Genomic DNA, 22384 nt, shown 5'->3' with positions numbered 1-22384 from the left:
TTGAACAAAAGGGCTGGATGTTACATTCCCTCTTGATGTGTTGTGCACCTTTGGAGAGGAAGCCTTGCTGTGCAAGGTGGAAGCTGGACAGGAGCTCTGGCTTCTGCTCTCAGGCTGGTGCTCACAAATGAAGCCACGCCATTCTGGGCCCTTGTTACACTGTGGGTGTAAGCCAATTTCTGAGGCTATTGCTCATCCCCTGATCTTACTGACCCTCAGCATAAGAAGAATTTAAGATGTACAGTGCATTTCATTTTCCTTTGCAGAACCTTTCTGTAGGTGAAAGCATAGCTAGGAGGGACTGGCTGTCGGTGCTCTCGAGGAGGAGGCCCTGAAAGGGCTGCTGTGCTGCTGGGTTTTGCCCAGCATTTCTGTGGTTGACAGTTTCCTGTTTGGCAGGGTGGGAGAAGGAAGAGCCTGCTGGAGTCTCGGAAATGCCTATGTCTCCCTGGGGAGCCATGAACAAGCTTTGCACTTTGCAAGGAAACATCTTGAAATCTCCCAAGAGGTAAGAGAAATTGGTTCAGATCAGAGGGAATCAGTTCTTCCTGTTGAGAGACTTTATTTTATGCCAATAAGTTATATTAATGTAGTTCTTCTCTTGCTATGACTGCTCTGGAAAGCCCTTGCCTATGTGCTGTTTCAATGGTGTCTTTAGGAACTGCAGAGCTTGGCTGGAAAATATTCTTTTTATGGGAGGCTCCCAGCCTTCCCCTTAATTACAGCCAATACATTTGCTTTACGTTGCTCTTAACCAATATTGCTCAGTGAGAAAGGTCCTGGGGACTAGCTGTCTCGTCTGCTGGCCAAGGTGGTGTGCACCCAGCTGGCGTGAAGGAACTCGGATACCTCTTGGTGTCCAGTCTGTTAGTAAGACCCCACCTTTCCTGAGCCCAAGGCTGAGAGATCCTGACTGAGCCCAAGGCTGAGAGATCCTGACTGAGACGGACCTTGCGATTCTAGCTGTGGTCTGACCCCATTTGCTGGCAAGTTAAGTATACGGAGAAAACAAGGCCAGCTTCTGCCCACTGGCTGGGTGCTCTAAACCTGCTGTACTTTGCACTGCAGCAGAGTGTACGTGTGCTGAAGTTTCTCCTCTCAGTGGAGCTGGCGGGGGGTCCCAGCTGTGAGGTGGTAAACTCTAGCACTGTCCTAATACAACCGATTGCTGACACTGGATGAGCACAGCCTACAGCTAGCCCTGTACCGCTGCCGCAGCATTTGGGGTTTCATCTGTGCAGCTACACTGGCTTTCACAGATGTGCTTGCCCAGCTAGCTGCCGCTTTCCTGGTGCAAGAACATATGGCATTTTCAGGTGGTTCAGAAGTACAGAAAGCAAGAATTCCATTGTTTGCTTTTTCCAGTGTGTTATGAGGAAATTGCCCGTGGCCTCTTTAGTCTTCCCCAGATGAAGAAATTGCCCTGTTGAAGTACTAATTGAAATCACCATATGTAAGTGCTTTGTGTGTTCTCCTGCCTGTCTGTTAGGTTGGCTAAATCTTGGGGTAGGGCTGACGTACCAGCCTAATTATGTATTTAATTATGCTTATCAGACATGCAGAAGAAATACTGTTCTTTGGCCTTGTACGTTTTAGGACAAATTAGCTTTTCCAGCTTTAGTCTGCTAAGACTGTTGCAGCTCAGGGCTGATTACTCAGCCCCAGATGGAGCTCGGCCATGTGCAGCGCAGATGAGGGGCGATGGGAGGACAGGAGCAGTAGTGCTCCTGCTGACTTCTGGGGCTGGAGGGGAAACCCGGTGGGCTGGGGGTTCATGGTGGTGCTACCATTCTGGGGTGATGGCTGTGATTACGGGGCACATCAGGATTAGGTGGCTAATAAACTCCCCCACATCATTAATTACAGAGCAGTGCAGAGACTGCCCGTTTGTGAGGAGAGCCTGCATTAGCTTCTAGCAGCTAGTGATTCTGTTAAAAAGCTGATGTTTTATTTTAGCCTTGGGAACCAAGTGAGCCACTTGTGCTGTTGGGGCAAGCACCAGCATTTTGCCTAGGGAAAACCCAGTGAAGTTAAACCTTTGCACCCTGATGTGTTTAGCTCACTTCCCATCACCCTCTCCCCCTTCTATCCCGACATAAATCTGACGGTGATATTTGAATCCAAATGAAATCTGCTCAGGGTAAGCACATTGGAGGCTGCTGCAGGGTGATCAGAGGTGACTGAAATTCTTTTTTGTGAAACAGCTGGAGTGAAGGATGTGTACCTAAAAACCTTGGAAGCTGTCCCAGCTCTCCGACACTGCTCTGGTGTACCTTTCCCATCTCTGCCTGTGGCGGGGGCTCCTGGGAAACGGAGACACCTGAGCTGAGGGCAGAAAACAGGGCTCTGCGATGGGGGGTGTGTGTGTGTGTGGTGGGTCCTGCCTAGGACTGTTGTCCTGCCAGTGTGCTCCTCTGATGTTAACAGGGCCTTGGAGAGGATCTGGAATAAGTGGCAGTCAGGGAAGTATTGAACAGAGCATCAAGGACTGTGAGACCTAACCAGGACATAGTAATTTCTCTGGAGATGATGTCAACAGCAAATCTCTTGTAATTGGCAGGGGTTTTATGCCTGATAAGCCGTTTGATCTGCCTCTCTTTACTAGTGCTTGGGGCTTTGTCATAAATAATGTGAGGATTTATGATTTTGTTCTAGGATGGCTCACACTGCAGTCTATCTCGAAGGACCACAAAAGAGCTGTTGCAAGGCATTTAATAGGGAGTCAGGCTTCTCCAAGGGAACAGCCAAGGTCTGTTACAGAGGCTGCTGTTCCTCTGAAGATTAGAGGCTGTTTCTGAGTGACCTCTCTGTGTTCGCTGGTGATATGCAGCACAGTAATTTTCTTGTTTGGTTAAACTGAGGAGAGCCCAGCAACATGTCTTATAACTCTGCATTTTAAGTAGCAGGAGCCACTGGAAAGATCTCTTCCTAAACATGTAACATCATCTTCCTCGGCCTCAGGCCAGTGAGAGATGGGAACTTGGAACAATTTGGACTCCAGAAGATTTTGGAGACTTGTGTGGGTAGATCACTAGGAACAACTCAAAGCTGTATGGATCTGAGCCAGGAGAGAAGGGCTTTCAGAGCATCCAAGCCCTGAGTGTGGCACTGCCCACGTGGCTGATAGTAGTGTGGCTGTCTGGTGCTCAGTAACTATGGAAATACTTGAGGAAAGGGGCTGAGAGCTTCAGGGCTCTCTGCCAAGCTATATGCGGCTACAGGACGGACCAGACGTGCACGTTTACCTCTGTCCCAGTTCTGTAGCAGTGGGAGAGCTGTGCCCCCTCAGTTCCTTGTACCGAACTCTGCACAAATGCATTCTGAGGTGCAGCCAGTGCACAGCACAGCATGCGTGGACCCTTGCCCAGGTTACCACTGAGGAATAGTTTTGGAGAGTTGCTTTGATGTTGAAAGCTGAGCTGTATGGTCTCTCAGGGTGTCTCCAAGCTCTCTTCTGGCTGGCTGTTTGTTTGCTTTGATATGGGACTGGCAAGCCCTTTGCTAGGGGCTGTTTGCTTCAAGGATGTTGCCCTTTAACCAGCTGCCCTGTTGGTTTTCACCCTGTAGATCGGGGACCGGAACGGTGAGCTGACAGCACAGGTGAACATGGCCCAGCTCAAGTCGGCCCTTGGCTTGGGCCCCGGGGATCAGGACGGGGGTACAGCTCAGCACTATTCTGGCTACGAAGCACAAGGTGAGTTTCTGGGCTGTTGCTGGCATTGCACGGTCTCCTGAAAGATGTGGTATGGTGCCTGGGGAGGGGAGGTGTTTGCAAGTGGGCAACATGGGAGGAAATACGAATGCTAGAGCAAGATGAGGCTATCGGGTGCCTTTACCAGAAAGGAGACTGTGGTTTGCTCTGTGCTTTCCATAAGCTGCAAGAGCAGGGAAGGATCCGCCCCAAAGAGGGCACAGAATGAGTTAATGGAATTAATCTGCATTGGGAATTAAATTCCACCTGCCAAGTAGCAAATCAGCTTTTGTCTCTTTTAAAGCTCTGCAGGGCCCTTTTAACTGATTTGACTGATACAGCAAGCTTTCAAAAGGTGACTGGCAGGGATTTTTGGCTGCTCTCATTCTGATTAGCACCCAAGGAACCAAGCCTACAGCATGGGCTGAAGGCAGGTTGTGAGTATCAGCACGCTGGGTGCTGTCTCACCCGTGGAACACCTGCAGTGATGCCCAACTTGGAAACAGAGATGTGGCAAGAAGTCGGTCACAGCAGACAAAATGGCTTTACTCACTGCACTGGGCCCTGGGTGGTTCTGCCTCTGCTCCTCAGGGAGCAGGAGAGCACAGCTGAGTCCTCGTCACAGCACGCTGTCAGCCTGACATGTCCCCAGCTCGGGGACCGTCTGCCTGTCCTGGAACTGCCCACTGCAGACATTTGTGGGTGCCTGGCATGGGGCGCTTCCAGCTGGGTGCTCTGTCGCTGTGGACAGACTTATTAATTCACACAGACGAAACTGCATCCCGGGAGGTGCTGGCTGATTAAATATGACCTTGTTAGTGCAAACATGTTTTCTCAAGCTGTGTGTTCTCTTTCCTGTTGGTAGAACTGGCGTAGAGGAGATGATGCTCGGGTTGAGGCACGGTGTTCTGGGAGGGAGAAAGGCTGGCTGCGCGTTTGCGCTCTGTATTGATCTTGAAGGTGTAGCCTGCTACGTCAGCGCTAAATCTTTTCCTGAGAAGTTGAGCTGTGGGCGAGGGAGCCAGCGTGCCCTGCTGTGCCCCATCAGGAGCTGCACTGGAGCTGAGCTGTTTCCTCAAAGGCCCTGTGGGGCTGCCCCTGTCTCCTTTTGCACGTCAGGCCCATCTTTGTAACTGCTGGGAAATATATTAGCTAGGGCCTTCTGTTCATTCCTGGCACCTCGTTAGGGGCTTCCTTTTGGCAAATTATTTTGCTCTGAAAGGGGAACAGGAAATTAACCTTGATGTTGCTTCTGCTCCTGGGACGGAGTGAAGTGTGGAGGAAACAAGCTGATGGGGTGCCAGGTCCCTCGGGCTGGGGAATGGGGTGCAGGAGGGCAGCACCAAGGACCACATGGGTGTGAGAGCACTGCGTGCTGAGACATGTTTGACTGGATGCATGAGCATATTGTGTGGAAGAGCTGCACCGGGAAGGAGTCAGGCCAGATTTATCTGGGAAAGGGGCTCTGCAGCTCTGACTGTATTGCATAACCAGGAGCGCACAGCCTTTTCTTAGCTGGAAATAATAAAAAGAAAAAATAAAGCAAGAGGGTCTCTGCTCTCATAACTCACTCCCTGTTGAATCTGAGCTTGAATGCAACCTGCTATGGACTGGTCTGGTGTCCCACTGCAGGCAGGATGGTGTGCTTTGGGGGTCACGGAGGGTCTTGGTCCGAGCAGAACCCTTCTGGGGGAGGGCTGAGCCTGGTGTGTGGCAGTGTCCCCCCCATGGGCGGTGACAGAGCCCCACTGTCTCCCTGGCACAGCCCCACCAACCACATCTCACAGATTGAGACTCAGCGAGCGTGCGGCGCTGAAGGGTTAGGAATTCTGCTTAAGGCACATGGCAAGCCTGGTCAGTCACTGGGCTTAACTCTGAAGGTGAGGCAGGGCAAGGCTGAGCCAGCATGTGGCCTGCGGGCTGCTTGCTGCCTTCCAGTGATCCAGATGTGCCTGTGCTGTGTTAACATCTGGAGCCAGTAGCGATTTTTGTCTCATCGGACAGAGCCGGAGCCATGCTGGTCTGTGTGCATGATCGCTGGAGAGTGGGAAGAGGGGCTGAGCAGCCGTAAGTCGGGGCAGTGTTTGCTGGAGGTTGCAGTGACCTCGTTAATCTGTGGTGTCATTGCTCAGGTTCCCAAGGCTGGAGCTGTTGTCAACAGAAGGACAGAGTGTTCTCTGGAGGAAAAACAGCAAATGACTGAGGCTTGCAGTGCGGGGAGGGAGGGACCGCAGGGCCAGGGGCAGGTTCCCTTGCAGAGTAGGGCTTCCCCAGTCAGTGGGATGCGGGGGTTGCTGCCCCTCGCTGGGTCCTGGGAACTTGCTGGGGAGGTACAAATCAGCTGGGGCTGTGCAGCAGCATCTTGTGCAAGGAAGGGAGCATGAGTGTTGCAGTGCTTAGCCACCTGTGGGCTCTGGCACAGGCATCTCAGGTGGGAAAGGTGCTGTTCCTGTCACATAGAGATTTGCAGAGAGGATGGGTCTGCAGGGCAGCCTGTGGAGAGGAGCCCAGCTCCCTTGATTTCTCCTTAGCTTTTATTCTGGCTTCAGCTCTCTTACTCTGAACTTGAGTGGAGGATAAGAGAAGCCACCAATGTGTCTCTGAGCCCTTGAGAAGAAGGGAGATGTATTTAATAGCTGCCAGGAACTTTGGTACCCTCCTGTGCACCTATTAAATGATTAGAAAAGCATAATTATTTATATTATTAATAGCAGCAATTTACAGCAAGAGGAACATCTGTTTCTGTAATAGGAAGCAGGTGAGAGAGTTGAGATTCAAGTTGACTTCTGAACCAGCCGTGCCTTTTGATGTCAACAAATCTTGTGGTGAGGAGAGCTTTCAAATATTCTTCCCTTCAGATTATTTTCCCTGCTTAAGGTTATAAAATGTCTGCATATTCATAAGGATGCTAAAATCATCTGATAGGGCAGGCATGTTATAAAACACATCAATTTCATCAAGCAGGTAGAATGAAGTTTCATAGCAAACTTGAGTTCTGGGAAAATCTGTACCATTGGCTGAGAAACCCTGAGCCAGACCGTCAGACTGATGCCCTTCCCAGGTTACTTTTGCTTCTAAGTCTTGGGCATTGCCCTCCGCTGGGGACCTGGCGGGGGAAGGAGTGTCCGATGTTTTCCTCTGCTGTTTTGGCTCCTCTTGCTGAGCTCTTTGTGATTTTAATTAATATTCTGAGAGCAATTGGACGTCAGAAGACAAAGCTGGAGGCCAGGGAAGTGGGGCAGTGCTGCAAAAGTCTTGTGAAATCAACGACCTTGTCAAGAAATGTAAACAGAGAGAGCTTAAAGCAACAAACAAAAGTAGAGAGTAGCTAAAACATGAAGCAAACAGAGGCTGTGTCTGTTTCTCCAAACACCCAAAAATGTGGCCCTGAAAACTGGTCTTGCCCTCGTGTGTGTGTGTGTGTATATATATATATATATATACACACACACACACCCCCACCTCCCACACACCCTGCAAGTTAAGCATCGAGTACTGGTAGGCTTTTGGCTTTGGAGAGAAATAAGGGAACTTGCTCTGCCTATAAGGGAGTTGTTTTGTAGGGGTGAAGGCAACCGTGGACAACATGGAGCTGGGAGATGCCCCACGGTGCAAACAGCCAGCTCTGCCCTCGGCACCGCTGCTGGATGCGGGGTGGGAGTGCTGGCTGCCCGTGCCACCCTCGCTGGCTGCCCTTTTCTAGATCAGTTTGTTTGGGTTGAGGTTTCGGCAGCTGCTCAGCCAGGAGTCGGCTGTGCCTAGCACTCTGCGGGTAGCGGTGAATCAGGAGCATGGAGCTGAGCCCTTCCTAGACTGAGCCTGGTGGCAGCGCCTGGGTGGGTAACTTGGGTCGCTGGTGCACACTAAACAGCGCTGCTTTGCAGTGTTCTCCTCTTCGATTCTTCCTTGTCTGGAAGCTGGCACTGGCCGGGGCAGCCTGCCAGCTGGGAGGGCAGCACAGAGAAGGGGCTTACCCATCACCAAAGGGGCGGAGGTGCCGGACAGAAGGCAGAGAGCAGCCCTGTCCAAGCCTCAGTGCCTCTCCAAAGTGAAAACTGACTCTGGGCTGCTTTTCACTTGTTCTCAGCAGCACGTCAGCCTCAGTCGTCATCTGTGATGGCAGCGGTAGTGTTAGGAGACACTGAGCAACACCTCTCCTGGCAGCTGGGTGTAGGTGGGGAGGGATGCAGGTGTTCCGGAAGGCGTTGGCACGTAGATGCTTTCAGAGCATTGTAAACTGGTTCCTGGCATGGTTTCTGTGCTGTTTGCAGTACGCAGACACTGCTGCCCAACCATGCTCAACAAGCTCTGAGGGCAGGAAAGGACTCGGCCGTGAGCTTGGCTTCCCCCGCTCTCTGCATATCTTCTGCTGAATAAGGGTAGGCACAAGGTGAGTCTGCTTGTTTGGTGTTCAGGGGCCTCCGCGACGGCTACTGCTCATCCCCGCGTGAGAGGCAGCCGTGCTTCAGGTTGTATTCTCAGGTGGTGAAGTGGGCAGCTGAGCCTGGGTGAGCATAAAACCCTTTTTCCTGAGCAGTAATCAGCTCTGTGGGGCTTTGCATCCTCAATGCAGTTTTGAGCTTGCCTTCTTCACAGGAATCTTTGAACCCTTGGATCAATTAGACAGGGATAAAAGAAACCTGCTTTTATGTTTCCCAGCCTGTTTGTTTTTGTTTGTTTGCTTGCTTTAAATATCTTTGAAGTATCTAAGAAGTGTTTAGGGCTGCTGAAATACGCTAGATTGACCAGCCCTCTTGATGCAAAGCAAGAAGGAGGCAGTGCTGCTAACCCATGCCAGCCTGTGCCTCGGGCCGGGATGCAGCCCAGGGACAGGGATGTTCCTTCTTCGTGGTTTGCTCAACCCTTCTGTGAAGGACTGTGCTGGATGACAGCCAAGAGATGTGGCCCTCTGAGACTAGCGTCCTTCTGACAGTGGGACAGCCCTGCTGACTGTGACTGCCATTGCAGTGTCTAGGTAGCGTTTGCTTCTGTTGAGCAGATGAGTACAGGGGTCACGTTGCTAACGGCTTCAGCATGGAACCTGCCCTCTTCTTAGCGGTCAGACTGAGTAAGCATAGCAATTGAAATTGCTTAATATTAAGTATCCTCAACTATACTTGATTTTTCCCAAGAGCTGACGGGCTGCAGCTCAGCCTTTTTGCATTCTGAAAATGAAAGCCCGAGGCTGTGCTGGTTAATGGTACCTGCTTCTGCAGGGGTTTGATGGATGAGGTTGTTGACTGAAGCAGAGTAGCTTTTGGCGAAGTGGAAGGCAGAATGCAAGGTGGTCTGGTTGCTTTATTGTGCTCTAACAGATGCTCAGTGGAGCCTTAGCTTCTGAGCTCAGAGGAGTGCTAGCGCAAATGTTCCCACGTGCCTCCCAGTAAGGCATCTGCAGAAAGGTGTCCAAAAAGACCTGGGTCTGTGGTGGTCCTTGCTGTGATGCTCGAGGGAGCAAGGCGGGAAGGACAGGAGTGCTGCTTGCATGGGGAGCTTCTTGGGTGAAGATTTAGGACTTCTAAAGGATGCCTCTTCATTATCTTTGTAATGAGTCTTTTTTAAATCTGAGTAACCTCTGCTGTTACAGCTGTTAAATCATTCCAGCAGCACTGATGGGGGCATGAACCTCTGAGTCATTTGGATTTAAACTGAGTAATTTAGCACTCAGTTCAGACTACCCCAGTATTGGCTTTGTGAAGTTTTAAAATATTCTTCTCCAAGTGTTAAGAAGTATTTAACGTTGTTCTTTCATCTTGCTCTACACACGAGCCCCTTCCCAGCATCAATGTAAAGTACAGCAAGACTTCTCAGCTCACAGCAGAGGAAATGCTCCAGGACTGGAGGAGAAGATAGTGTGCTAATGAAACTCAGGTGCTTGTTTTATCTTGATGCCAGGGGAGACCGCAAGTGCTGGAGAGGAGGATGAGGAAGAGGCCAGTTCTTGAAGCCTGTGGCAGAGAAGATACAACGTGGCTTTTGGCAAAGCCATCTATTAAATCAAGGAACCTCTTGTTGTGGGGAGAGCTAACTTTTTGGAAATTGTCAGTTCCTTACACAAACTCCTGCTCCGAGCTGGGAAGCCTGAAGTTCCCTTTGGCTTCTGTTCCAGGCTCCTGCAGCCATCCCAGCTCTGGTGTCTGCTGCCTGGTTCCCGAATGCACTTTCCACAGACAGTTTCCTTTGGTAGCCAACGTGCAGGAAATGCCTATGGTTACGATGATCTTCTGTCTAACAGTACAGTATTACCATTAGGAACAAGATGCCTCTGCTTACTCTATTTTCTTGCAGCACAGAGAAACAAAGAGACCGAGAAGAAAAGTTCTCCCCCAGCTAGAATTACTTTTTACTTCTCAAAGGTTTTTGTATGGATGACCATGGTCTGCTCTGGCATTTCACTGAGCAAGGCAAGGCCAGACCCTCAGCATGAGTCACCGTTAATCTCTTGACTGACCTCAGGAACCGCACTCCTTCACTCAGCAGCAAGGCTGGCCCCTAGCCTGGCAGGGACAAGCACTCAGACAACAGACCTTCGCTTAGCAAAGAGACCTGGCAGCTTGTAGAGGCAGAGCTCATGAATTCGAAGTCCGGTGTGGCCAGCCATGTTCCAGTAGCTGGAAAGTGCCTGGCTGCTGCAAGCTGGTGACTGATTCACAACAGCATCCCGGAGGGGAGGGGTCAAGTACATTGCCTCTTTTTAGAGGGCTTTACTGTGAGCGTGTGATCACTGCAAAGCTCCGATATGTGTGTTGCTCTTTCTCTTGCCCTCCCTGAGTCAGGCTGTAGGACACAGCTGCTGTAATTGGGCTTGTCTAGCTGCTGGAGATGTTGCCGCGGTTAATTACTGTGTGTCATTTTCTAGCTCAAACTTGGTTTCCTTTTGATCTCTGCTTGTTCAACACAAACTGATAATGGAAGACTGGAGGTCATGAGACTCTGCTGTACACTGGCAGAGAAAAACCTGCTCTTAGAAGAAAGCTAGGTGTTCCTGCCAAGCCTTTCACACTCTTCTTGAATTAGCCCTGAGGTTACATGCCTCCTCTCAGCCTGCTCCACCCAGTTGAGTTTATCTCCCAAAAAATCCTCCTGTCCCCACAACTGTTAATCTGTAAGCAGACCATTGCCTGGGGGAGGTTATGGTTATAGGAGGCTGCTTCTAACGTGGCTTTGGAGCTTCCCACAAGCTCCAAGGCTTGTATTTGACTATCTGTTAGGTGTTGCATGATTGGGTGCTCTGCATTTTCTAGGTCCTGCAAATACGCACCAAAGTACTTCATTCTTTGACCTGACTTGCCAACACTTCATTTGCAAATAAGCCTTATTCCAGCCTTGTCAGTTAGAGAAAAGCTACTGCCCGTTGCATGTGGGGGGGAAAACTGGAATCAAAGATGTGCCCAACATCATGGCAATTAGTAATAGTTGTAAGGCTACAGGATGTAAGATCACCTTGTACTCAAAGATTGCAGCTTTCCTGAGCTGCATTGGTTTTGCCCCCACTGAGGGAAGGTAACTCCCTTGTGCCATCTCTCTCTCCAAGGACGACTTTTGCTCCAAGTCTTACCTCTTCCACGTGAATGTGAAGGCTCTTCTGGCACGTGGTCCAGAGCGTCTCCTTACTCCCTCTCCCCATCTGAGAAGCCTCTGTGCTAGCTGCTCACCCTGAATGCCGTCAGCCAAATGGCAAGGGGCTCCTGGGTGCCATGTCGCTGTGCAATATTGCTGTTATTTTCAGCCAGTTGTTCAGCTGCCAGACTGGATTCTGGAGGATGCGAAACTCGGGTGACACATACGCAAAGCATCTTCTGCCAAATCAGGCAGATGAGCATCTTGATTCAAAAGTAACTTCTCTTCATTACTGCAGATTGTATATACTTTTTTTAAAGGAACAGTTTTGTCATGGAGGAAAAAACCTGCTAAATTGTTATTCTGGAGAATGTTTTTGTAGTGCTCAGGATCTGTCTGGAAGGCTGATATTTGCTCAGCTGTGTGCTGTCTGTGTGCCAACGAATACAGCACATCAGAGCAAACATGCTGGAGCCCAATCTTCCCAGCAGAAGAGGTTTCATTCCTGTCCTTTTGGCTCCCAGCTCTGACAATGGAGAGCTGAGGATGGAGGGCCTTGCGTGGAACCAAAGTGCGTTCCTGAGGAAGTCTGATGTGACACCACATTGAAAACGACCTCCCCCCAGCTTTCCCTGGCCCTTAGCTGTGGGTTGACTTTATTATTTTCATGTGTACTGTCCTTTCTGTTGTAAGCCAAACCTGCTCTTGACTTTTGTCTGGCCTGTGCAGCCAGAAAAGCCCTCGGATAACTGATGGGGAGAACAAGGTTGGTTTGCCCAGCTAGCCCTATCCTCAGACACAGAAGGGGCCAGAGCTGTCAGGATTTCCCTGGTCCTTTCCTGTCTAAGGGATGGGGGCTAAGCAGATGGCCCTTCCCATGGATCGACATGCCACAGCTTGGTGCCAGTATTTTATGGTGCAGTCATCATAAATAACTGATATTATTTGCTTTCTCTAAATAGAGGGAAGTATTGTTCTATCCCAGTAACAACTGGGAAAAGAAATGCCAGCATTTATCATGCAAGTGCTGGCAATAATAGAGGTCAATTGGATTTATAGTGCCAGAACCCATTATGTGTTTGAAGACTAATTAAAGCCTTAAATGAGATGCTTGTCCCACTGGAGGCTGCTTTTTTTTTTTTTTCTTTCCCCTCTTTCTTTTCTTGCTGTTGTATTGTTTTTTTTTTTTTCTTTTCCTCTTTGAAGAGCTTGCAGTAATAATGGAGCACTAGCTTGACAGAGCTTTCCTGATTAGATGTCAGCAGCGTATGATTTGAGATGCTCTGTGTGCATTTGGATTGCTGGACCGTATCTCCACTGTCACTTCTGAGCTTGGTAGGGTTTACAGACTGAACTTCCACCCTGAACAACTGCCTGGCTGGTCTAACTTCATCATGTTGAGCAATATTTAGAGTTGTCTGCCAAAATCAAGGTTCTGAAGTGCTGGGGTCTGTACAAATGTGGGGAGGCACTGTCCTGGGCTGGAAAAACTCGCCCAAAAAAACAAGTCAGTATCTCAGTTAATACAGGTACAGAGAGAAATGACCTTTTCATGAAAATACAGAAAGTGCTTATGCTAAGCTCTGTCGTGTTCTTTGTGGTGCAAAGCTTTTGCTCCGTGGGGCAACCGCTGCCGCTGAGCTGTGCGTGCGGCTCAGCTGGGAGGGCTGGAGGCAGAGGGGGATGATGGTGGCCGTACAACCTTTCCCTCTTGGTCTTCTGTGGAGTCCACTGTCAGGTTTAATTCTGCTTCCTCTGGTACAGCCACCCCGGAGGGATACAGCGTGTTCCCAGCCTGCAAATAGAACTGTTGCTCGATCTGCGTCGGGGGGGGTTTGCTTCGTCTCGAGCAGGGGATGGAGTAGGCAGCTCTCCAAGCTGCTGGAGATGGGGGAGAGCCTAGGAGTTATCAAAGCACATGTCAGCTTGATGAGAGCTCCTGGCAGGGCTCCCTGAGTCGCTGCTACGCATGTTCTGCTCGATCTTATCAACTCTGAAATCTCAGGAGCGCCAGCTGGATATGGAGACTGTCCATAGAGGAGCAAAACTCTGCCCACACTGTCTACCCAGCTTTGCAAATTTACATGGGGTGATCCCATCACCATCCTATGATAAAACACCTCCGTGTGTTTTCTCTGGCTACATCTCACTTTGTAGCAAGGTAGTGCTGGAGAATTTTTGCTATGTGAGCGTTTCTCCTCTACTTGCACCCTGAAAACTGAGGACTCGCCTGTTGGAGGGCCTGCCTGTGGCACAGGAATAGGGTCCTTCCCTCTGGAGACCGTACTGATCCTGCCCTTCTGGGCAGTATGGAGCTGGTGACAGATACCAAGGGGGCAGGAGAAGAATGGGGGGGAAGATGCTGTGCTCGCTGCACGCACCATGTCAGCTCTCTGGTTTCGGCTCTCCATCAGACATGCAGGGCGCAGTGTTGCTCTACACTGATTGGCTTAAAAAGCCCAAGGAAAGTAGGGAGCATGCCCTGCCAAACTTCTGGCTGCGAAGAGGAGGTTGTAGATAAAGGTTCCTCTATCCATGTCATCCCAGGTAGCATAAGGAAGTGCGGAGGGACCGTCACCATGTCTGCAGGGTGGGGATGTGAGACAGAGGACAAAGATGGGTATCTGACATGGATATGTTGGGTTAGTGTCCCAACGACAGAAGAATAAGGAGTATTTGTGAGATGGGGGATATGAAGGAGCTGGAGGAAGCAAAGATGTCTCATATGCACGCGAGCAAGCACATAAGCATCCCCCTCTGCTCTGTTGCAGCAAGTTCCCCCTCCCTGGAGTTTGTTGCTCCCTTCTGGGAAGGGGGGGGACTGCTTCATCAAGTTTTAAAATACAGGAATGTGAAAACTGTTAAACTCACCTCAGGAACGAAATTGCAAAATCAAAATGTAAAAAAAAACCCGCTTGGTTCATGGTGACGTTGAGATCATGGGGGGGGGAAGAGATTTTGAAAAAAATATTTAAAAATGAAACAACAACCCTGAGCCTGAGCACTGAAAAGGACAACATCCGAGGAGCTCGAGGAAAACAAGGCATGAATACGGCCAGTCAGTAGCGTTGCTCAGCTGATGTTCACAAGAAGGTTTCAACTTGCTCTATTAGAGACCTCAGTAAACCTTAAAGACAGAGAGAGCATTTAGAAATGCCCCTGAGGTTTTCCGTTACTCTGCAGTAGGCTTGGTAAACACGCCAATAAATACTGGGGAGAGAGGAAAAAACCTTCCAGAGGAACAGACCAAGGTTTTCAGCTGCTCAATCCTTTGCCTCTACAGCTGCTGCTGCCGCTGTTGATCGGCACTGGGGAGAAAGAGGCAGAGTTGAACTTTTGCTGAATATTAGGTGGTGCTGCAGGTATTTCTGGGAAAAATAACTCGGAAGAGGCTGAAAGTTACATCTGGAGCCATCTGAGGGAATGTCCTGGTCGGAGACAGAAAGTTAACGGGACTCATTCTGTCGTGGGGTGCTTGTGAGTATGGAAATCTCTCTGCTCTCCTGGAAGATGAGTACGTGCAGGCTACCGAGCGTGTCTGGTGTCTGCCGTGGAGTAAAGGGGAGAAGCTCCTGGAAGCGCGGTGGGAATTGCTGCCTGCGTCGATCCAGTTTATGATAGTCCTGAGTGATAGGTAGCTGCTTAATTTTTTTAGCTGTTCCTTTTAATGGCACTGCTTGCTCCACCTGCGGGACAGCTCCCAGTGAGTGGGGATGGCAGAACCGTGGGCTTTTGCGAGACCAGTGTTTGGCCCCAGGATTGGTCATGTTTTTTTCTGGAAGAAAATAGCTGAGTTGGATGGCTCTGAAGCAGAGTTTGTAACTCTTAACTTCTGTCTCTCTTAGCTCAACTGAATGTGAAATCCACATGGTAACAGAGGAACGCCAGCATCAAAACAACTGAAAAAGACAAATTGTTCTGCGTGCCCTAATTGCTGGGGTAGTCTCAGCTGACTATGTATATTAAATTAACAAAGGGGAAGGCAGGTTTTCTCAGATCAGAGATTAATGGTTTCTGGCCAGCAGTATAATGCTATTGCAAACGTACAAAAGCACCTGAGGACGGAGGTGTATAATTAACGACTCTTTAGACTGTTGGAAATGATGCGTGTTTATCTAATCAGACACACTTTGCTTCTTTCTTGCTTTCCTGGAAGTGGCCGTTAAAAGCCGCTGTGACGCACGCTCGCTTCCAGATGCTGGCCTCACCTCTTGGGCATTGCTTTGAAACCCAAACGTACCATCTGATTAAGTGTTTGTAGGTGTCTTTTATGCCAGACCCACCTTGCTGCTCCACACATACAACCGTAGGTAATTCTGAGGGAACTGAGAGCCACGAGCAGCTATAGCAATGTCCGGAATATCATCGCGCGTGACTGGGAGCCACGGGGCAGAACGCGCTGCTGCCTTCCCCTCGCTGAGCTCCTGCCTGCCTGACGTGGCAGCAGCCAAAATCCCTTCGCTCGTTTGGCAGCGTGGGAGGACGCCTGGGGCCGGTGGCAGCCCTGCCGCTCCGTGCCGATACCCACAGGTTGCTGGTGGGAGCGTGGTGGAGTGATGGGAGCTGGGTGTGGGGTGTCTTGTGTCTCCTACTGAGTTGGTACAGGACCTCAGCTCTGGGTCCTCCCAGCTGGAAAGTGGTATCACTGATGCCCCCGAGGAGCTTAAGCTTGGGCAGTGTTTAGCGTATGGGAGTCCTGTACAGCGTGAACTGGTCTCTCTGGCAGGGGTTGCGCCACCGAGAGTGGGTGCAGCTGACTCCATTTTATGGTGGGAGAGGGCTTGGGCTTGATGGTTTCATCTGTCTTCATGGCTGAGTGCACATCCAGCCCATAATAATAGACGTGTTCAGCTACCAAATAACCATATTGTTTGGTTGGTATCCAACAGTACGAGCCTTTCCCGTCCTGCTTACAGGAGGTGCTTAAGATACGTTAGCAAGTATAAGATACCTTTGATCAAATATATTAGTAAACGTAAGCAAAGACTGGAATAAAAACGGTAAAATCAAGAGTTCTGCCTGCTTTGTTGAGGGCAGCAAAGTCCTTTTTTCCTGCCAGCTCCAAAGGAAGGGCAGTCCCGTGTCTGAACCCCTGCCAGCGTCAGCAGCAATTGCTGACCTTCCGGGATCAAATCCTGTTGTTACTGAGCTGCTGCCAAGCGAGCAACTGGCTTTGCAGTGCGGAGGGCGGTAGAATTCGGTAGGAATGGCGACTGCGTATCATTACACGTTTTCCTTGCTCTCTGGCTTTATGGTGCATTCACGTTAATATCTGTTCTGCACCTATTCACTAGCCCTGCTGTCAGTCCCTTCTGAATTCAAAGCCTAGTAGTGAAGTCACCTTAAAACGAAGCTGATGCTAATGGCTTTTTGGAGTGGAGATACAGAAACACGCAGAAACATTTTGCCTATTTGAATCTTTATGGCTGCAAGAAGTACATCATTTCAGGGTAGTGAAGAAGCAGCGAGGGGCAGTGAAAGTAGCTTTAGGTCATTTATAAGTAATGTGTCATTTATCTGCATGACCTTTAGTGAAGTCCCAGCTGACCTGAGCTTCTCTTTGTATCTCATGAAGCTGAGCAAGGTTGAACTTCTCAAAGTTCACACAGCGGTGTCTTTGGAGTTGCCGTAGCTCAGATACAGCTGTGGTCGCATCTAGAGCCCTGGCTGATCTGGATGTGTGTTCGTGCAGGAATCCCTGCTACCTGGTGGCTTTTTCCATTTAATCACCATGTTCTGCTTACAGTCGGTCTTGAATTGGTTTATTAATTTTGTGCCTTCTCTCTCGTTAAGTTTGTCTAGTGAGCAGCTCAGTGGCACCCTGCGTTTGAACAGGATCCGTGGGGCTGCTGTAACATAAGCAAGGGTGCTGTTGGGTGGTGGTGGGAAACTGGGGAATCTTTAGGTTTGGTGAGTTTGCTGTTGCAGGAACCACACAAAGCTCAGTGGTTTCCGTTCTCAGGGCTCAGCATGGGGATGGGTTTCAATTCACATGCGTTCATTCGCCCTCCCCCAGGATTTCCCCTGAAGCTTGGAAGTTGTCATGGGACCTTGGGTCCAAAGCTTTCCTTTCTGCCCTGTTTGGTGTTGCTGGTGTGGGACGTCACGTGGTGCTCAGCTAAACTGAACCTTCAGGAACGATCAGAAAAGGGGAGCAGGAAGGCGGAAGGGCAGAAGTTTTCCCAGATGTGGTGGAAGGCATCCCAGGGCCATTTTGTAAATCCTGGCTGTGTTAGTGAGCAAGGCAATAGCAGCTGGAAGCAGGTTGGAGGGAGACGTGGAGGTAAAAAGAGTTTGGAAAGCAGGAGTCAGAGCTGAACTGTGTTTCACCCACTCTGTTATTGCTAGAATACTACATTAAAATGAATTTTATGAAATCTCAAAGAAATATAATGAATGCTGTCAAATTTTCTGATTTCTCTGTCAGCTTCAGGGCAAGGTTTTGTTCCCTTTAAAGCTGGGCCTATGATAGTTAGAAAATATTTGCGCTCTCACTTAGTTTTCCAGCTCCTGTGACTGTAGAGAAAAGCTCAAAGCTGCATCCCAGATACATTCTTTAAGTTAAAAACATGAAGATAAAGCAACAAATCCATGTATTTATTAGACTATATTTTTGTTATGATTTTTCTCAATGTCAGCCCCCTGACTTTTGTTGTTTGGAGTGGGGTTGAATTCCAGAGACCTCATTGGAGATCAGGGTTGTAGCGTGACCCAGCCACTGGTTCGATAGCAAAACCTTCACGCAGCCCTAGCTGTTGCTGACTGTGCGGTGATAGTGTTTTGAAAAAGACCCAAAACAGCAGAGGAAAAAAACACCTTTGAATCTCAAGGACAGCACAGCTGCAGCATCTCGTCCTTTTGACTTTGTAGTTAACTGGAGTGGAGGGTCTGCCCTGGTTTGAATTTTATCTGTGTGACATTAGTGCTGTCGGTGAGTGACACCCTCCTGATGCGAGAGTGCGTTGTTTTGCAGGAGCCAGGCCAAAGAGACTCCAAAGGAACAGCATGGACAGCTTAGACCTCCTGAAGTTCCCTTCTGAAAAGGTAAGCAAAGATGTCTGGCCTCAAAGATTAAGTATCAGTAGGAATCCGTAATGGCTTGTTGACTGGCTTCATTTGCAGGGAAGCATGCAATTAGCAGATATCATTGGAGTCAATGGGATTAACCAAAGAGGGTTTCTAGAGAGCTTGGAGGAGAGGAACAGCTGGTCTAGCTAAAAAGGCACTTAACAACTGAAAGCTGAAAAAGCCACTTCTATGCTTTTTTTGAAAAAACAGCCCTTTATTGAGAGGATAATCATTAGCATTTTAGCCCCTGTAGTGGCTGGTGGCAAATCTCAATGCCTTATTAGCCCGGCGGAGTGCTGCATTCAGCACAAGTAGGGAAGGAGAGGTCAGAAGCAGGAGATGGTGCGTTGCAGGAGGCTGAGGGCTTTGTTCCAAGGGGCTCTAAGGATTGCCTCTGCTCTGGTTCGCTGCTGGAAATGTCAGATCCAAGCAGATCAGCGTTTTCTCAGTCTCCCCAGGGCAAAGGCTGTTTCTACAGTCAGCTGGGAGGTACTGAGCCTTTCCACCTACAGGGATCATTTAAGTTTCTCAGAAAATCCAGCGGCAGGCACTGGTGCTGCCATGGGGCTCAGTCATGCCTGTTTCCAGAGGAGGTGGCCAGGCAGGCAGCCGTGCTCTGCCTTTTTGGAACGTCTTCGGCGCAAATAATTTACATTCATCCAGTGCTTTCCAGGCACGGCTCTCCTGAGTGTCCTAGGGAGCATTTCCTCTTTTACAGAAGTGTCACAGAGCGAAAAAACCTGCTTAAGATGCAGGTAGGTGCGGACAGTCAGTGGGAAACAACCTCAGGCTTGCAAAACCATTTGAGTGCCTAAACATCCCAGTAAGCAGTGGGAGGGCCAAACAAAAGCTCTTCCCCGGATTAACTCTCTTTGGGAGGTAAATGCTACACACACTTATGTATTTTTATTAATTCTCCCAACTGCCCACTGGCCATTTTGGCTCTTACCTGCTTTAACCAGTGTGGCTCTATCTCTGGGGTGTTGATAGCAGGGACAGCGATGCCCGATGTCGGGGATACATTCGATTGTGTATCCTCATCGGAGCAGCATGGCCCAGAGGACTGGTAGGGAGAGTTTTGCTGATGTGCGATTTGCTGCTAATGCTGTTAATGCGGTTGATTTCCTACTCTTTGCTGTAAAAGCTGAGCCTCATTCAATAATTCAGGCAGGGTTATGGGATTTCAGGGATTTCACAGGGAGGATGGATTAAATAGGAGCTGTGGGTAGTCCATAACCGTGGAGTCAGACATGAGTTGTCCTGTTCCCCCTGCAGTGGTCCTGTGGAGTGTGTACGAGTCCACCTCTCCTTGCGAGAGTGTTCTGGATGCAGTTCCCCTGCTGCGGCTCCTAGGGAGAGGTGATTACGGTCATGGGAGAGGGTTGTTTGCTTCAAGCTTGCTATGGTGAGGGTGATAAGATTGTAAAGAACAAATCAGTGGAGTGAACTGTGATCTCTCCAGCACCCTCTCGTTGTTATCTCACCCTCTCTGCCCTTTGTCTCTGCCAGAGATAGCCTTCAAGTCAGCAGGGACTCCTTGTACCGCACAGGCCAGGAACTCTTGTCCAACGCCTCTGCATGGAGTGGTGTGTCTGGGCAGAGCGTGCCTGCCAGGATGCACCCGCGTCGGCTCTGAACGCCCCAGCACATAGTGGGAATGCCGCTTCCCCGATCATCCTGCTCTCTCCAACCTCTGCCTTGTTCCTTGTTTTGAGCTTCCCTGGTTTTAGCTCCCAGCCATTGGTTCTTGTTTATTCCTCTCTCTACCAGGCTAAAAATCTCTTTATCACATGCCGGTTTTTACCCTGCAGGTGCTTATGTGCCATAATTGAGTCATCTGTTCTTTTTGTCATGAACTAAACAGTTTGAGGGCTCTAACTAAGGCAGTGAGGCATTGTAAGGCAGTTTCTTTCCAGTTCTGAAATCTACTTTTGTGGCTGCTTTTCAAAAGGCGGACACCAGCCTGACTGCTGTTGGTCCCATCGATAGCATCTAGGGAAATGGATCTCTCCCTGCTTGTTCTCACTATTCCTGTTTGCATTGCAATAAATGGAAAAGTCTTTGGCTACAGCATCCCACTGCGCTGTTGGTATGCTGCGACTTCAGATCCTGTTCAGTATCCTTGGCTTTTCAGTGTACGTGCCCTTAAATCCCGACCTCGTGGGCCCTTTGGTCACCTCCTGAGCTGTGCTCAAGCTTCTTTCACCTGCATTGTAGTTGCCACAGTAAGGACACCCTGGGGAGCCCCCTCAGTGCTTTATGTATGATAAAGAGGCAGTTTGCAGCCTGGAAACACCGAAGCCCAAAGCATCAAGCAGGTTTAGGCACTCAGTTCCCACCAGTTGGATGTAAAATGCCTGGTGCCCTTAATAAGTGTCTTTGGAGCTAAACGCTGAATAGTCCTGCTAGTGCTTCTGTACGAGGGCCTCATCCGCGTGACAGCAGTAATGAGGCTGTTCTGATAATACAGGCAGGGCCATTAACCTGAGTCTTTTGACAGAGAATGGATAGGGTTGTGTGCGTCTTGCAGGAGGGGGGTGAGAATGGAGGAGCCAGGCACAGGGCAGGGCCTGGAAAAGCAAAGTGAGGAGCTGTAGTGAGAAGGGACAAAAATTAGAATTCAAGAGATGTGTAATCTCTGTGACCTCAGTTTCCCCATGCATTACGCAGGGGTGATAATCCTATATTTTATATGTCTATGGGAGCACTGAGCAGAAGCATTTAAGAGAGCAAAGGAGGACAGCAGTGAGAGAACAGGGGACTGCTTGTAACCAGCTGCTGTAGTTAGTCATGTTATCCTGCGGTCCGCATGTGCTTCTGGTAGCGTGAGGGTTGGCAAAAGAGGTGAATGGGACTCCAACATTCACGTTAATCTGCCTTTTAGGAAACCATTGGGAAGGGCCTGTCTTCTTGCTGAAGCCAGTGGGAGACACTGAGGCAGGCAACGCTCTGTGTGTGCTGGGAGCCAAATCCTAGAGGTGGGAAATGCTGTGGAGCATCTAGCATAGCCATGTTCCCTGGGGCACGGTCACGTTATCCATGGGTCAGTGTGGGCTGCAGCACGGCTGGGCGCTAGGAAGAAGTGAAGATACAGCAAGTGGAGGGACTCGTGCCAAGAGTTTGGTATCCTGAGCAAGATGAGCTTGCCACTCTGTTTGCAAGAGGTTTTTATGAGTGCAGTTGCCAGAGATCGCTAGCAGCAGTGACTGCTTCTGGACCTTTCATCCATCATTCCCTATGCCTGTAAATAAGCCAGCCATGTCTCTACCTCCATACCTGGACTTTTTAAGAGTATGCTACTTCTCCGTGCCTTCTCCCTATGGAGAAGTTGACTACTGTGTGTTGTTTGGGTGATGCTTCCTCTCCGCTCATTAAAATCACCCATTGCGGAGACAGGCAAAATGTCCTCATTTAGCTCTGCACATTGTGAGTGGCAACTCGCACTATCTAAACTCCACGTTAACTTCTTGCTTCTGTGCATCTCCTGTTCAGTGGACATTTGCCAACAGATCTCCACATAAACCTGAGACAGGCAGTTTTTGCAATGACTATTTCTTGCTTTCCCAAGGACCAGAATGGGGACAGCCATCACGTGGGAGACATGAAGATCTCTGGAAAAGAGTTCTTGTCATTACCTGCAAGGTCAAAGAAATACCAGGAGCACCAATCCAGTTCAGAGAGAAAGTCCCAGGGGTCGAGTACATCGCCACTGGATGCCAGCGAAGTCCAAGTCCAGGTGTCACAGTCGGTAGGAAGATGGTTTTTTCCTCCAGTACTGATCTGGGAGTTTCTTATAGCATATTCGTTCTTACCCCATTTCTAACCTGGTATGGGGGTGGCAGCGTGGCCTGTTGGCTGGAAAACAGAGCCTGCGTATAGCTCTGCTGCTGACTATTTGGGCAACTGTAGGCAAATCATTTTGCCTTTTTGAACCTCGGCTTCACTGTCCATTAAGCAGAACAACGGTAGTAACCTCCATCGTGAACTAGTTCATGAGAGCTTGGTATTTAGTGGTGGTATTGGTAACCTTTTCTTGAGGGGTGAGAGTTTAGACCTGAACTTTCC

At 49.5% G+C, this 22384-nt stretch overlaps 1 protein-coding gene across 3 annotated transcripts in view; it reads left to right on the top strand.

Moving 5' to 3' along the window:
- Window positions 1-22384, top strand: part of GPSM1 (G protein signaling modulator 1) — an 83664-nt gene that overhangs the window by 33422 nt on the left and 27858 nt on the right. For 2 of the 3 annotated variants that reach the window (XM_087753275.1, XM_087753273.1), the window contains exons 8-11: window positions 400-508; window positions 3568-3694; window positions 18225-18295; window positions 21888-22067. In XM_087753275.1, the coding sequence (XP_087609401.1) occupies window positions 400-508; window positions 3568-3694; window positions 18225-18295; window positions 21888-22067 (487 nt within the window). The remainder of the gene's footprint in view (window positions 1-399; window positions 509-3567; window positions 3695-18224; window positions 18296-21887; window positions 22068-22384) is intronic. The other variant, XM_087753276.1, reaches the window with a different exon arrangement.

This window comes from Nipponia nippon, unplaced genomic scaffold (assembly GCF_047370975.1).
Source record: "Nipponia nippon isolate SJK-2023a ecotype South Korea unplaced genomic scaffold, ASM4737097v1 scaffold_16, whole genome shotgun sequence".
In the NCBI taxonomy this organism is placed as follows: Eukaryota; Metazoa; Chordata; class Aves; order Pelecaniformes; family Threskiornithidae; genus Nipponia; species Nipponia nippon.
Note: the sequence above shows the minus strand (reverse complement) of the source record. Positions and strands in the feature narration are given on the sequence as shown.